The sequence below is a fragment of the Mytilus trossulus genome, chromosome 3 (assembly GCF_036588685.1).
Source record: "Mytilus trossulus isolate FHL-02 chromosome 3, PNRI_Mtr1.1.1.hap1, whole genome shotgun sequence".
NCBI lineage: Eukaryota > Metazoa > Mollusca > Bivalvia > Mytilida > Mytilidae > Mytilus > Mytilus trossulus.
Window position 1 is genome coordinate 88,471,552 of NC_086375.1, and position 18,599 is coordinate 88,490,150.

The 18,599-nt window shown below is 30.8% G+C and overlaps 1 protein-coding gene across 1 annotated transcript in view; it reads right to left on the reverse strand.

Annotated features, from left to right (window-relative positions):
* Positions 1-6,047: 6,047 nt before the first annotated feature.
* LOC134709825 (mu-type opioid receptor-like) overlaps positions 6,048-18,599 on the reverse strand; it is a 39,679-nt gene continuing 27,127 nt past the window's right edge. Inside the window, exon 2 of the mRNA XM_063569961.1 lies at positions 6,048-8,333. Within this exon, the coding sequence (XP_063426031.1) occupies positions 7,215-8,312 (1,098 nt within the window). The 5' untranslated portion in view covers positions 8,313-8,333 and the 3' untranslated portion in view covers positions 6,048-7,214. The remainder of the gene's footprint in view (positions 8,334-18,599) is intronic.

Consider the following 18,599-nt stretch of genomic DNA (forward strand, 5'->3'; position numbering starts at 1 on the left):
ATAACATCACGGGAACGATGTGGCCTGGGATTATCATTTATGAAAACTTGCTTGAACCCAGAGGATTATTATCAAAAGGCGGCACTATATTTGCCTGTCTGTAAGCCAACTACTCTCTGGTAATCACTGTACTGCTGGCAAAGGGTGTTCTTCTAACCATCCTTTTCGAAAAAAAATTACAAAGTCTAAAAATATCAATTTTTGTCTACATTTGAATAAACAATTACTCGACATTCTCCAAAAGTATGACTTGTGTCTTTATTTTTCTTGACAAATTCTAATTGATATAAAATTTGTATAAAAATCATTTGACAAATTCTCGACATTCCAGATATAGTCTTAAAATTTTCTCGGCAGATTGTCAACACTTTTTATTTCTCTCAGTATGACTTGACATATTTAATAATGTCTTCAATTACCTTGACAATGACCAATATAGACACGTTATTGTAATTTCGCTTTATGTAATATTTTGTTGTTTCAAGTTACATCTATTACAACAAAAACAAAAGTTGGGTATGTAAATATTTTTATAACTATAAATTTGGATATATATATATATATAAATATATATTAAATATTAAATACACAAAAAGAGTTTTAAAAGCAGCAATGTCTAGAGCGCTTTCATCCATCTTGGGACTTTTCAAGACTATGAACATCGTTATGAACGTAGTTATATATATAAGTACGCTTGAGTCAGTGACAACTCTACAATATATATATATATAGAAAATAATACATGGCAAAATCCGTATCATATGTCGTATCATCCCGAGACATACATATCAGCCCAAAAGCGTTTAGACCCGAGGGATGATATTGGTCGAGGGTGATACGGCATGTGATACGGATTTTGCCATGTATTATACGCTTTATCATATATTTCAACAGAAGAGTATTATATTTTATGAACTGTTTTCTGATCCATAGCGCTGGGCTACCTTCATTTCTACTTTTGTCTTGTTTCAAAGGCCTTAAAAGAACTGCTCAATTGCTCATCCAAAGTACCCTCCAATTTGGGTGCTGTTGTTTTAAAAAAATATTTTGTTTATTATTGTATTTATTTGTGTGTTTTGTACTTTTTATAGTTGCATTTAGTTTGCCAAAAATATAAAATATGAAAACTTGACGTTCGTGACGTGACATAAAATATAGAATACTTAACGTTCGTGACGTCACATACCAAACAATGACGTCATTCAAGAAATTTACCTATTTTGAGGAAAAAATTTCTTGAGCCAAAAAAACCAAACTGACTTTATGTTAAAAAAAAAGTAGGGATGTGATAAAGGGTAGGGATGCGATAAAGGGTATGCGATGAAGAGTGGTGGTGTGATAAAGTGTATGCAATAAAGGGTGCGCATCAAAGTTGCGCGATATGGATAGCAGGCTATTTATCACATATCCAAAACTACTGTATTTACTACTAAACATATGATAAATATATATAAACGAGTCTAAATTGAAAACTTATATACATATATATTTATAAAAACAAATATGGGTATACAATTTTAAGTCTAAATAAATACAAATGTGTGTATGTTGATACACAACAATTTAGATAATGGGTATGAAATAATTACACATGCTGATTCGTAAATCTTATGAATCATTGCTAAATGATTAAAACCAATCATACTAAAGATATATATTTCAAAATGTATGCATACTATTCAATTTTGAAATGGTAAATAAACAAATATTGTACCAAAACGTGGCTTCTTATAATTAGCAAAGTTTTATTGTATCCTAATTCTTCTAAGTTTACAGTTCAGCAATAATAAAAGTTAATATATAACAGCAAAAGTAAGTGTTTAAACAGTGCAGAATGTGTCTATACATAATTCAGTCTACATTTTAACGGTTGAGATAGTTTCAAAACCTCTTTAAGACCGCCAAGAATGTGTCTAAGATATATTCGGCAGTTTAAAGACTGTCAAAAATGTGCCACTAATGGTGGACGTTTAGTCACCGAGGGTATCACCATCCAAGTAATCAGCACTTCAGTGTTGACATGATTATCTTTTATGTGGACAATTTATAAATTTCCTGTTTACAAAGTATATTTTTTAAGAAAAACCAAGGATTTTTTGTTTATCCCAGGCATAGATTACCGTAGCGGTATTTGACACAACTGTTTAGAATTTTTGGTCTTCAATGCTTTTCTACTCTGTACTTGTTTGGCTTAATAACTATTTTGATCTGAGCGTCACTGATGAGTTTTGAATCACACGTAAGGCGTATTACATTATAATCCTGGTACCTTTGATAAATATCAAGGTATATTCAGACATTATTACGAACTTTAAGAATATGTCAAGACATATTTTGACATTATTAAGAACGTCAAATAATGAAGACTAATGAAGACTCTTATCAAATGAAACAGAAAGTGTCGTGAAATTTTTAGAGAACTTTAATACTGTCAAGATATTTGTCAAGAAAAATGAAAAAAAATGATAAGATGAGTTCATACTTTGTTAAGTCTTTTTCAAAATAATTAAGACAGAAAAAGAATGTCAAAAGAAAATGTATGCAAATTCAGACAAAATTTTTTTTTTTTCAGATTTTTTTACTTTTATAATGCATCCTAAGGCTTGCTATAACCTAGCTGGTGTTAATATAAGTCTTCAAATAGCCCATATTTTAGCCAACCGTGCATCTCATATATCAAGGTGAACTTGAAACTCAGGATACTACTGCTACAAGAAGGACTGATGCTTTCCTTGATCTAGCTTAACAACTATACACTTAAACCAATGATAAACGGTATGATTCCATCTCCCAAGCTTCACATTCCCATTTCGCAGAAGTAGCATACCCTCTGTCACATCGTATGGCGTTTACATATTTCAATTGATACGTTATGCTTGTGCATGTTCATACTATCATATACAGATATAGGAAGATGTGGTGTGCCAATGAGACAACTCTCCATCCAAATAACAATTTAAAAATTAAACCATTATAGGTTAAAGTACGGCCTTCAACACGGAGCCTTGGCTCACACCGAACAACAAGCTATAAAGGGCCCCAAAATTACTAGTGTAAAACCATTCAAACGGGAAAACCAACGGTCTAATCTATATAAACAAAACGAGAAATGTTCTCCTTTCACAGAAACTACTTCAACAAAGTTATGAGGAGGATAGGTTTAAAGTGACAATCCGTAATTTGTATGAACACCATCACGAATTGGTTGATACATATATACGATGTGTCTGTGTGTAAACTATCTAAGGACATTAAAACCACGTCTAAGGTTGTGGTTTACAATTTCCGTCGTCTAATCTTTAAAGTACCGATCGTGAACTTTTCCCGAATATATAGATATAGGAAGATGTGGTGTGAGTGCCAATGAGACAACTCTCCATCCAGATAACAATTTAAAAAGTAAACCATTATAGATTAAAGTACGGCCGTCAACACGGAGCCTTGGCTCACACCGAACAACAAGCTATAAAGGGCCCAAAATTACTAGTGTAAAACCATTCAAACGGGAAAACCAACGGTCTAATCAATATAAACAAAATATGACTTGTTTTCTCAGTGTGAATTCGCATCGTATGTGTTTATCCAAGACTCATGTATTCCGTTATGATGTTTTATTTGTTATTCTGATCGGATATTGTATCTTGTCTTGTAGTTTTGTTTTGCACTTCAGTGTTTCTGTTGGACAGCGGTATACTACTATTCCCTATTTTCCTGATCTAATGTCATTTGTTGCTTGATTTTTATTCACAAAACATCGTATAGTGAATTGATGTTGACCAACAATGCATACAAGTCGTCGCCTATCGTTTTCAAATAATAAGCCATCTTGTTGCAGTTGAGTTGTAGGGCACCCTTACATTAATTTTGTAAATGATGTCAATCACTTACAATTACAACCGTTTTTTTTTTAAGTATTGTAAACAATGAGGATACTGACACCTATTTTATTGTGAACAGGTACAATAGAGTCGATATTAATTTATTAAACCCAAGTGAAATTTTAATAGTGTTCTATTTCAATAAATTATATCACAAAAAACATATGTTAGTTCCCCAATTACAAACAATTATATACAAATGCCTGTACCAAGTCATATATGACAGCTGTTATCCATTCGTTTGGTATATTTTAGAACTTGATTTTGCTATTTGAAAAGGACCTATCCGTTTTAAAAAATTTCTCGGAATTAAGTATTATTGTGATTTTATCTTTAAGGTGGCTCGAGTGTCTTTCTCCATCTTGGATTTTGAAGTAGCAGATAAGAATTGGTCTAAATATTTAATGTTTTAATGTGCAAATTGTGAGAGTTATATGTAATTTACAATTATGACTTCTTATGTTAACATGTTAGTATATTGTGTGTTTTGTCATATTTACGGCTGTACTTTTTAAACACCATACTATTGTTTTTTGGTTTATTTTTTTTCAACTTTCCCAAAGGGAAGATATTAACTATGATACAGTAATGTTACAATAAAAAGTGCTGTGCAAATACCTATTTTAGCATGTATTAAAAAAAAAGTCCGATGACCCCATTCTTTTTTGTATCCAAATGCCTGTTATAAGATCTATCTTCTTACATTTTTTCTAAAAATATTTTTGGGAAGTTTTCATTTTATCTCGTAAAATTTTATTTTCCATGCATCATCGATACAAAATTTGACAATTGTGCACATCCTGAAGCGTGAAAAGAAGTCCGGTGACTCATACTTTCAATTGTATTTTTGAATAAGCATGATACAATTTTTACAAATTATAAGAAAATTCTATGGATTTTAATTATTATAATTAACGGTACCAATTTTCTTTCACCAGATGTGCGTTTTGACAATACATGTCTCTTCTAAGACGCCCATTAAGCCATTTTAACAAATAAGCAACGGAGTAGAAACCACCGATTGACTACGAAACACAATAAGTAAATGTATCTATTGAAGGGGATAGCCTAAACAAAATGATGACAAAGGCATCTAAGGGTTAACGATTGTTAAATATGTCGATGGGCCCTTATTGTATATTATAGTTTCTACAACTATTTAAAATTAATTCAAGACAACATGATCTTTTATTGTATGTGTACAATGCGTTGCATTAAGCTATTATATATTGGATGGTAGAAAGATAGATAGATAAATAGATGGATGGATAGAATATGATATGATTGTTTTTTAGACAACTAACCACTAGATAGCAAACTAGAAGGATTATAAACAACTGTATGTGCCTCTTAAATAAGCATATCACATAGCCATACCGTATACATGTAGTACATGTACAATAACCTATTGAAGACCCTTTTTTATGATATCTATATTCAATTTCAAAATATCTTATAAAGTTATCATATCTTATGAAGTATGTAAGATAAGAGAAAGAGAAGCACTCGCCTTTGTGTAATTACGGTTTGTCCAAATCTGTTTGATTTCATAGCATTATATACATAAATAAGGCCGTTATTTTTCTCCTTTGTCATTTTTGAGCCTTTTATAGCTAACTATGCGGTATGGGCTTTGCTCATTGTTGAAGGCCGTACGGTGACCTATAGTTGTAAATTTATATGTCATTTTGTTCTCTTGTGGAGAGTTGTCTAATTGGCAATCATACCACACCTTCTTTTTTTTTATATTGAAAGAGGAAATCATTGTGCTGGATCGGTCAAAGAAATTTTATTTTCTGTTACATCCTTGTTTCACTTTTCAATGTTGATAACTGAACAAACTTAGAGCATGCATACCCAATTGTCAGCAAAAAAAAACATGAGGGTTACATAAATACGGTTCAATTGAGGTTGCAAAGTTCCCATTACTAACGATTTTAAATCTTATTTTGACAAATTGAACCAAAGCGACTACTGATAGTGGAAATGTATTCCGATTTTATAATTTATTTGAAACGAAAAAATCAAATCTAATTGTTTTTCTTATTAATAATAGAACGTGATATTTTGAATAGTTTATCCAATATATTAACAGTACTTAATATAACTATTTGTATAACTGTATTATTCATTTGATGAACTTTACAAGATATGTTATTCACTTTATAAGTTAAATATCTGATTTACCATAAATAAGTAAGATATGTATTAATTTCTTTATCAGATATCTATTAAACTTTATAAGATATCTTAAAAATGAAATAAATATAAGACCGATTTTCCTTACACAAAAGCAAAAGACAAAAACAACTTTCTGGTTAAAGCTTAAACAAAACATTACAATGTAACGTACATTTAATCTACTTTCAGAACAATGTAGGACACAATCAATTGCAAACTATTAAAACTGTGTATCCAACTAAATGTGAAATGGACTTTGTAAATAGTCGAGATTGTGGAGATTTCAAAACTGATACACTGAATTACTGGTGCAAAATAAAGATTTGTTCGTCTTGGATATAACTTTGGAAGAGACGAACACTGTACTTTGTTGTAATTAAGTATCATTAGTAACGAAAGAATTAATAACAATATATGTGTCTTTATTACACTAATCCATAACTAGTTATACGTTATTTAAGTTCAGCGAAATATCTGAGGAATTTTATGATAGTCAAAAACGTAAGAAACGTGTAGAATAGATTTGACAAGCTTACTGAGTCTACGTCAATTATTGTAAGCTTGACTAATGTTAGCTTTAATTTTTGAAATTGGACATAGTGTATTGATTCTTGAACAATATTTATGTTATGCTTCTGGTTGTAAGACATTTCCGTTGAACACCAGCAGAGATTTTGATATAAACATGATTATCCACTCTTCATTTAAATTAATGTTCATTCCGTCAGTTTACATGTACTTGTAATTCAGTGTAAAGCAATTAAATTATTTCCTAGACATATGTTCGTCTTTATGTTTTTCGAATACGCAATGCTTACTTTTTAATGTAGAATAAGAACACATTTTGTCTATTTTTAAAGTATTTAGACATATGTTCAAATAAATTGTGTATTATGTTATGATAATTAGTATTGTTTAGACATGAGTTTCACTTGTTAAGTATTTAGACGTATTTACACATGAATTGTGTATTATCTCATGATAATTAGTATTGTTTAGACATGAGTTTCACTTGTTAAGTATTTAGACGTATTTACACATGAATTGTGTATTATCTCATGATAATTAGTATTGTTTAGACATGAGTTTCACTTGTTAAGTATTTAGACATATTTACACAAGCATTGTGTATTATTTCATGATAATTAGTGTTGTTTAGACATGAGTTTCACTTGTCACATTGTTTGCGTGACATAACAAAGTGTTTGATTCTTCTCTATCAGCATTTAACACTGAAGGGGTTGTTTGTGACGCCTGTTCTTTTTTACTGCTGAACCTTGAGCAAAACTTGTTCTTAAAATCACTTCTGAATCTATCACCAAACGTTAGATATATCACAATGTTGACGGCAAAGCTTAGGTAATAAATAGTTTCAAATATGTATTTCAAAGATACCACCAACGGATCTATCGCTTCCATTGCGACAAAGCTTGAAATTGCAAGATGTGTTCGAACAACATGACTTGGTAAACTGAGCAAAATGAATGCAAGTGACACTGAAAATAAGAGTTTTGTAACTTTACTTTGCGGGGTGCTCTGTCTTCTGTCTTTCTGTTGAGTTTTTCCAGTAAGGCGAGCTTGTTGTCTTCGAAGAAGTTCTAATAAATTGTATGTAATTGGTATCATTAAAACTATTGTTATCAATGTTGGCAGTACAAGCGTTACGACGGTGTCAATATAATACAAGTACTGTAATATGTAATTAAACTCCTGGATCGGCAAACACAGTGACATGCCAGAGGAAGCTATCTTGACAGTGAAAGTCCATATAGTGAAATTGTAAATTATAAATGATATCAGTGTGAACAGTACAATTATAATCTTTGCCTTCCTTGTTGTGCAATATGTATTAACTTGGAACGGCATACAAATCCGAATGTAGTTTTCAAACGTTACTATCACGATAAACCACACAGATAAAAACGCACAAACATATGATAAGAATATAATAGACTGGCATAATCCGGGAGCTTTGAATGCATTCACTTGCATATCACCTAACCAAATAAAAAACAGTGATATCAAAAAGCCTGTATCTGAGAGCGAACGTACCCCTAGATACAGACTGCATGATGTTTTCCTCTGTGATTTACTGAGAAAGATGGCTGCTGATAGAAAGTTCCCGATAAATCCTGACAGACAAATGACAGGCTTTGAATACTTCTGTATATCTCTTTCTAGGTTCACTGTTCCGTAATAGTTGAGATATTCTGTTGTACTATTTTGATAGATTTCTGTCGCATTCACATGCATATCTGAAGTTTTGCTGATATCCTGTCAATAATAAGAATGTTATATTAATATAAAGGGAAACACATGTTGTTGATTTTTAACTAATAATCTTCAAAATGATAACCAAAGACTAGAAACCAATAGCACATTAATGCATTTGTATTTGAATATGAAATGGTTCACGTATTATATTAATAAACTCATCAGAGATACCAGGACTACATTTTGTATATACGCCAGACGCGTGCATCGTCTACAATTGACTCATCAGTGACGCTCGAATCCAAAAAAGTTAAAAAGTCCAAATAAGGTACGAAGTTGAAGAGCATTGAGGACCAAAATTCCTAAATGTTTTGCCAAATCCAGCTTAAGTTATCTATGCCTAATTACATTATTTTTTCTGTTTCTGTTTTGAGGCAATGGGTCTTAAATTGCCAAATTATAAATGCGATCGAATCTAATATTTGACAAGCAAGTAGTAAATGCTGCATTCAGGTTTGAATGACTGTTGGCTTGCTACCACTGTTTAATCGAATTACACATGTCATACATCCATTTCAAAGAGCTCCTTCTATTGTATGTGGTTATGAAGCCTAACAGATAGTTGGGCAAATACTTAACTTTAAGTTTATTCCGTTAACTACTATTAATACAAGGGCTTACAAAAACAACGAAAACTAAGTAACCCTCTGTCCCAGCGTGTGTGAGTATAAGGCAATTATAGAAATATTGAAACAAGTACAAGATTGTCTTTAACAAAGGTACAACGCAACAATTTTAAGAAATAATGTTCCCTTCACACGTGTAAGTAGAATAACTTGTTTGAGGTATAACGTGCTTTTTAAACTGAAAATGTATTCTATAATTGTATTGTGGTTTTCGCTTTAAATGATAAAACGAACAGAAATTAAACAAAAATGACTTGAATAGTAAAAGTTTAATGGATGTGTTACTGAATTACTTCATTCACACACAAAAAAAAACAAACCAAAAACAAACATATATTTAATTATGTTCATTGTTTATAATATCTGTATTTAATAAGGTCTTTCCACTTTTCTGTGGAAAGACCTATTGTTTTTCTTCTGATTATTTTTTTTCTCTTCCGCCTAATTTTGTTCTTGCGATAAACATTTGTTTCGCAATATGTCGCTTAGATATTTGGTATATGATATCGAACAGTTTATGCGCTTTTGAAACTTACCCTGCGTAAACGAATACTTTTCTTTGTAGGAGTTATCTCCCCAAACACTGTTTTCCTTGTTAGCGCAACTCCTTCGCAACCGTAAAATATTATGACAAATTTATTTTACCAAATTGCTCGTTATATCCTTCGCATGATTTGTCCTATTTTGACCGAAGTGATATGAACGCTCCATATGAGAGTTATTTCCCCTTATGCATTTGATATAAGTGATATGCATTTCTATCTTGTAAACCATAAGTGCTAGAGACCAAAGATCTTTTGATTTAAGATCCTTGGTCCAAAAAAATGAAAATTAGGTCAAGATCAAAGGTCAAGGTCAAAGTATAAATTTTGATTTTGGCTTATTTTCACTCTTTTTCATTAACTTTATAAGATTTCAACAAATTATTTTTACTATATTGTTAGTTGCGACATGTCGTAACTGATAAATTTTGATCGGAAGGGTGCGTAGACAATAAATGGGAGTTTTTGCCCCTTTTATATTTAGAATTATGCGTAAAGGGATATTCCTCATGAACCATACATAATACAGACCTAGGGTCTTTTGATTTGGAATCCTTGGTTTATGACCTTAAAATTGAGGTCAAGGTTTATAGGTTAATTAGACGTTCTAGATTTTGACTCTGCTTGAAATTCATATTTATACATCATTAAGCCATAGGAACTGACATTTTCAACTGAATTTTAATATTTTCATATCAAAATAGATACTTATTGATGGAAAGACCTTCAATTGTTCTTTGAACAATTGGTTTTTAATTTTTAATAAGTGTTACGATGATTCATAAAAACAAGGTTATACAATAAAGGTTATGCTCATTGGCATTGTTCCTAAGTGTCACTTGTTCTGGCGATTTGACAAATGTTATTCGATATATCATTTCAGAGATAAAGTAATAAAATAACACAATTGTCGTTATGCATATCAAGGGAGGAATTAAATGTGAGTGCTCTTATTATATGAAATTCAGAAATTTCATTTTGGATTAATAATGTGCTATATATTTCATTTAATGTGACCATATTGCGAAACAAAACAACAGTAAAATATAAAAATTATCGTATATTTAATAGCTAAAAGTTGATAATTTAAATATGTTGTGTTGCTTTGTGATTCGAACCATATTACTTGCTAAACATTATGTTTTATTTTTATCAGTAAGGTGGATAAACATGATAGGTTTTATATATATAATAGATGGAAAAAAAACACTAATAGACAGTCTCATTGAAAGACACATTGTATGGCAAAGCCCTGGAAACTGTTTTTAAATTTTAATTAAGATATGTCATCAGATCTATATGGAGACCAGAACTTATAATCACGCATCTTATGTCGTAGACATGTCTTAGTCATATTGAGATATCTTCAAACATCAGGCCCCTAACGGACACAGGTAATAGTATACACCTATTGACTGGGTGTGAGGGTAATATCAAGTTTGGTATCAAAGACACAACAAAATTGCTATTACCCGCACAACCAGTCATTATGTGTTTTATTATACTGAACAACACAACCATTAGGTGTTTTTATATAACAAATTAACTTATTTTCTGAAAGTCTACATTTGAAAGAAGAAAATATGTCCGACATAACTTGACAGGCAAAAGATGAACTATACGATTTTTTTTATAGTTCTTCTTGTATTTGTAAATATTTCATCTATTGCAATCGAGACTAGAAATACTTGTGTTAGATTTTCTTTGCATATGTTAAATCTAAGCTAAAGTACACCAAACGCAAATTCACGTATAGAATACGGAACCCATATTATGAATAAGTTACTATATTTTAGATCTTTAAAAAAATGTGCGCGAAGATTTTCTCTCTTTTATAATTGCTTCCTGTAAGTAAAATTACACAATCGACACAAACAGATTATACCTTTTACAATATTAAAGTTTGACGTTGCCAAGCAAAATAGTCAATGACATCATTATTGCACAATGAAAAATAAGCGTGAAAAAGTACAGGAAAGATGACAAAGAAACTATTAACCGAGTTAATAGTCTTTGAAACTATTGACTGGCAAATATACTGTGTAATGAAATAGAACAACTATTTTATAGTTATTTATATAGAAAAAACATACTGAGGTATAATAATTTTAATTATTTCTTCAGATCACACATTTCCCTCTTTTTTTATCAGGATTAGTGGACTTACCTAATACAGAAATAACATTCAAAACATTTAACTAGTTTAATAAATTTCAAAAATCTAAACAACAACACTAAGAATAAACAATGATAAATTCTACCGTATGGTGATAAATTGTGCATGAATTTTTATGCATATATAACAAATGTATTTAGAAATTAAGTGTGTTATTCAAACCCTATTGTGTAAGTTAATAGCAGTATTCGACCGTTCGCTGTTTCACCAGGGAAATATTACGTAGCAGGAATAAAAGTACAAGCATTTGTAGAACTTCCGTCAAACAACGCCATAATAGACTTCCAAATATGAACTTTTTGTGAACCTCTAATAATGAATGGAAAAGTATAACTGTGAGTTATGTTATAGTAAGGTGACATGTGAACGTATCGTAGAGAGCGTTTAAGGTGGTATGGGAGTCTAAAATAAAAATGATAGAATCTGTTCATTCTTTGCCAAAATGTAGTATCTATTGATACATGTTGAAAAATATAATAAAAGTGATAGGTCACCGCGCATTTTCTCAAACTATAGGAGGGGTCAAAATGACACATTTTGTATGGATTATACAGGAAAAAACACCATTTTGTGATTAGAAACTAAACAAAATGATAGAATTGTTAAATACTTCAGGAAAAGATAGCTTTCAGAAACTGCTTTGAGAATATCAAAAGAAAAGATAGGGTCACCGTACGTTTTTTCTGAACTACAAAATAGGAAAATTACATGTAGAATCCTTCAGAAAATGCACTGTTTTGGAGTTACTTCCCATTAAAATGCCAATTTCAAAAAAATTCAAAACAACCAAAAATAATTAACATTTGCAAAAATATTAATATTTAAAAGTTATATTCTTATAAATTGGATCATATAAATGAAAATTCACATTTAAAATCTGCCGTCCTGTATGAAATTTTGCTAACTTGATGGAAAATCTGGACCTATGGTTCTCTTTTTTTTACAATCCAAGATGGAGGAAGACACCCATACCACCTTAATCCATTAAAAAACTAAAGGCTTTTAATCAATGAAACAAGGAAAAGACTCAGGATGTACGAAATTATACAAAAATACGCTACATAAATCTCTCAGAGTTTGCAACTCTAAATTACGTCTTTTTACACGTCAATAGAAGTAATCATTCCATTTAATTGTCAAACTTTACATTTAACAATAAATATATATTAAGTTTTAACACAAAGTACACATCACTCACATCGATCAGTCCATCTGTCAACATTTCAAAACCTTTACAATGAAACTTAATACAAACATTGAATCTGATGCATTGAATAAATAAAGAGAAAAGTCTTATGATGCAAATTAATGTCGATGCACTTTAGTTTCTAACAGCAGCATTTACCAATAATAAAAACAAACCACTGCACAAATGCTGATGACAGCTGATGACGCTCCATTTGTTTTAATTGCTTTAGGTTAATGTTGTCTCAGGACATCGAACTTGAAAGTTTAAACTATATTTATAATTGCAATCTCTTGAGAATCAGTAATTGAAGATTTATTATCTACTTGCAATCTCTTGAGAATCAGTAATTGAAGATTTATTTTAGAACATGTGACCATGTAACATAGCTCCTAGTCAAAGAAATGCATACCTACATTATAATACATGGAGTTTAGTATGGCGTTCATTGTCACTGAACTAGTATATATATTTGTTTAGAGGCCAGCTGAAGGACGCCTCCGGTTGCGGGATTTTCTCGCTGCATTGAAGACCAGTTGGTGACCGTATGTTGTTGTCTGCTCTTTGGTCGGGTTGTTTTCTTTTTGACACATTCCCCATTTCCATTCTCAAACTATTAGTTAATCGTCACCTTACCTCTATAGTTTGAGCTTACTGTACGACAGAAGATGCTATTGAGTATAGATGTTGGTGTGTTTTTATTTTTATTGATAGCGAGTCAACTGATAAATTAAAAGATTGTTTTACGCCACATCATCGCAAACAGCTATTTGAAGTCTAGAGTTGATGGTTTATTTTGAAAAGATTTGAATGAGATTTTGTATATTGGGGGATAAAATGGGATAATGGATATATAGATCAATGTTATTGAGATCCAGATATTAGTAATTCATTTCTTTTGGTATTTGATATTGAGGTAACCTTTGTTGAGAGCTATATTTATATTTGAATGAAGGAGGGGTAAGGATAGGATACAATTTGGAAAATATTTTATCCTGATTTTGTTTAGAAATAATTATTGAAACTCTGCTCATTGACAAATGTGCTTGCTGTTTAAAGTTAATTTTGTGCTGTATCTTTTGTATCTTTTGAGGATTTTGAATACAGAAAAGATTTTAATCTGATGATATGAACTTATCTCTTCAGATTGATAATAAGAACGAGACTAACAAACAAAATGACCAGTAATACAAATAATTCAATGTATAAAGGTACCCACAGTTGTAAAATTAACACTCATTTAATAAAAAAAAGCAGGTTTTGGAAGAAGATATGGTAAGCGTGCCATTGAGACACCTCTTCATCAAATCATAGATGTATTAAATCATGATCAAAGTCAGATTGTAAACCATTATAGCAAAACCTATTTGATTACTGAGGTAACTTTGTGATTGAAATTAGCCATCATTTGTATTACCTCATGCAGGTACTATATGGTTTCCAAACGCTTGAAAAGAATTTTGAAGCCATTGGATTCAGTCTTGAAATATCTCGGTTAGACTAACGACTCATTAAACTTCAATTATTGTATGAAGGTCAAGGTCTTTGTTCTAAACAATCTGCATTATACGTGTTTCTTTCTATTATGTATTAAGTTTTGATAATACTTTATATTTTCTGTTTGATTTTTTAAACATGCGTACATAATTTCTACCAGCTTACTTTCTCAACACTATGATAGTTTCCATTCCTTTATTCGACTCAATTGAAGTAAACAAAATTCTATGCAAGTATAAAAACCCTACAAGGCATTTCTGAAAATTTACATCAAATTCAAAGATGCCTATTTACTTTCGTACGAAAGATTTAGTAATTAACTCTGCTTCAAATAGCACTAATTTGCCAGAAAATTATTAGGTTTCTCCCCTACAGAGTTATTTATAATACATTAATTGTACTTTAATGTTCCTCAGTTATATAATCGGTTTTCTCATTGAAATTTATGGACTCTTAATGGAAACGGTGCTTGTCGAGCTACATTATCTGATGATTAACGTTTATTCATATGGTAAGTAGAGAAGAATGGCTGTAAAAAAGAGTATTCAAAGAAAAGGCAATGTGGAGAATTATGAAACATATTTATTATGTGGAAATAAAAAGTATTATAGGAACGGCCGTCACATTCACTCATTTCTGTGTCTGTGTTCAAATTATTTGATTGATACTAGTCAGGTTATACAAATACATGGTTCCTTCAACTGTAATGAGCGAGGTACTATATCACTCTACACGACACTTGTCGGGAGTTATTTTCTCTATAATTAGAGTTGTTTATATCAACTCTCTCTCGAAACCTACTTGGGACAAAAATCATGCAATAACTCTATATTATAATATTGGTATGTGATTAGAATGAGAAATGTCTCTTGTGTCATCACTACAATATCATATACATCTAGAAATTGCTTCGTGTGACTAAAAATGTCATTTTACTCAATGCGGTAGACACAATTAAATATGCACATAGGACTAGCAAAACAATACATGACTACATCTATGTAAGTGGTTGTAGCAAATATATTTTTAATTACCGGTTCAAATGTAAATCTTTTAAATAACAATGTCTTAACGTGAGGTTATTTTTGCAGCATTCGCAAGGTGCAAGAATTAACAAGAATTAACACATGTCAAACAGTTTGATACCAGTAATACTGATATCTGACAGACATTGCCATTTTACGAACCTGGAAAGGGTGTTATTTGAAAAATGCGCATACCATTTGTACATGATTTTTGTTGAACCATTTATATTTTGACATTATTTGGCTTCTTGGGATTTTAGAAGAACAGTTAACCAATACCAGGTGGAATTATTTATTGTTTGTTAATGTGCTTTTAAATTAATTCAAAAATTGCATTTATATTTGTTTATAAACCTGAATCAGTAATCCGCATCAAGTATCATCTGTATGGAAGAATGCGTTTCTTAAGGGAAATCTAACAGTTTTGTATAACTATTGTTATCTTTTCAACAGACACTATTTTTCTACATTATTTATTTATAATCAATTATGATAGAATAATGACGTTAAAGTCAGCGCAACGAAGTCGAATTATTTTTGTTTCCAAGTATTGTTAACTTTATATTATCTACGGAATACATCGATAGTATACTTTTGTTTGTTTGTTGCTTTAATCACTCTTGTGTTTGAAATGTCATTGCTATTTTTTTTTATCGAAAAGATGAACAAATAGGATTACGAGACTTTTGAAATCAAGGAACGTTGTCTAAATCACTAATCTTCTTAACGTATGAGCTTTGATTACATTTAAAAGCAAAAAGCAAACAAAAAGGATAAGTATATTGATACACACTTGGATATCTACAACATATCGTCGTAATCTACAGTATTACAATGTGCGTTGAATATTTGTTGCTAAATCTTGGATGAAGCTTCTCTGATCAGATTGTAAGACGTAACTCTTTTCCAAAACAGACAAACAGATGCTTCTCTGTAAGATGTAATCCTATATTTAATTTAGTAGGAAAATTAAACTAGATGAGTCTACATATACGAACTTTATTCCTACTCTAATTTACAATGTGTAAATTGGTAATTTACTGAGAAGGAGGCAATGGTCGAAGTGCTATTCAAAACTAAAACCATGCTCATTTAAAGTTCCTTCCTTTGAAAATGTGTATTGTGTGTTGATCAGGGGACATGTTGGCATGTTGAAAGACCAGATTGAAGTTTTCTCAAAAAGAGACCGTCACTTTATAAATCATCTTAATACATAATCTCAGAAAAAAGGGAACATTAAAAAACTTTAGTATACCAAACTTTTTCACATACGGAATTTACATTTGTTGTAAGTAGCAATTTATACGCGCTTAGTGCATAACATATATCAAATGAAACTCAAATACCTCTTTTTGAGATCGTAAAACCATGAAAACCCCCATGTTATACTGCACTCAATGTTGAAGGCAGTCATAGCTGTACAACTTTCATAGAGATCTTACGTCTTTGAATACAGGTTATTATCACACTTTAATTTGTGACATTTCTAAATGTCATTCGAGTTTGAATTTGAATCCCTGAAATATTTTGAAAAGCGTTTTATAATATCAGCCAACAGTTACCTTTAACATGTAGATACAATTATTCAGACAGTAACAATAACATAGACACGATTAGTTATCAGTAGACGATATTTCCTGACATCATGAGGGTCGTGTTATTGTCATTCATACCTAATATATAAGTGATAACAAGAATCAATTCTTGATATTGTTAGCTAACTGACTTATACCCTTTATTTACTATCAATAACAAACCTCGTGACATAGTAATTTGTATGAGCTATTGTTTTGCCTATGGAATTAAAACACTATAAGTTGTTTTTCCGTTTTTTCCCCTTTTTTAAAGATTGAACAAAAACTTCAATCCATAATTGTTGAATTAAAAAGCTCCGTACATGTAGATGGTAAACCTATCCGTTTGGTTACTACATGAAGGACTCACATAAACATATTGTATTCACTTATTATTTCTATTTTTTGTATTTTTTTCATGAAATGTTCATTTCATTTTCTCTTAATATACACCTGGAAAAAGTATTATATCAATCTCAATGTAAAATGACATGATTTTAAAATGTGTAAAATTGGGGTTTTACCAAAAACTTTTAATCCGCTTATGTTTAAAAATTGAAATTCATGTTATCAAGTTACTTTTCATCCAGTATTGATATTACTTGGATAGGACATGAGAGCTGCACGGAAATAGTTTTTCGCGCTTTTCACAAAAAATGTAAATTTTAGAGGACTCATTTTTCCAAAACATTAGTTTTGCAATAAATACAGATTATTTTGCATCAAACTCATTTAGAACTAATTGAAATGCTTAGTTTAACACACATGTTCTGTGTCAGTCAGTTTGCTGAAAAAAATATGTTTAGAAATGTCAGTATAGAAGACAAGAAAAAGCTTGAATAACTTTTTGAGAACAGCTCTAATGATTTATCTCTCGAGTCTTTTGTTTGCCTGAAATGTAAGTTAATAACACAAGTTTAATTTTTAACCATAAACGAATTTAAAGTATTTGGTAAAACCTAAATTATACACATTCTAAAATCATGTAATTTTACATTGTTTTCAATAGAAGTGTTAGAATACTGTTTTCCATGTGTATATATACAAGCGGATGCAATAAATATTGAAACGCTTCAATATTCCACCAGTAGAAGCGATCATGTAGTATGAATGCGCACAACACGATTTCTTCAAGGGAATTTTCTATCTTCAATTATATAAAGTATCCAATGGTTAATTTTAAAACACTTCAAACAGTTAATTGCATATTGAATATAGAATTGAAAGCATTTCAAACAATAATTAATTACTTTTTAATTACAAAGAAGTAATCAATTTAAGTTAAACGTGACTGAGTTTACAAAACAACATGCTTCACTTATCAAGTATTTACGCATCTTAAGTGCTTATAAAAGCATGTGACATGAAGACCTTGTGGTGAACTTCTATGACAGTTGGTCTCAAGTGGAGATTTTTTCGAAATTTGCGCTGTCAAATGAACGGGAGCTATGATATATTGATAAACCTCAATGGATTTTATCTAGATGTGTGTACAACTTTTTGAATATTGGACGTTTTTAAAGGATGACCGATCGTCTCTTATTTGTCCATATATTTGTAACTTGAAGATGGTTAACGATCGTCTTTTCTCCATATATTAGACTTGTAGATGGTGAACGTTGATCTTTTGTCCATTTGTC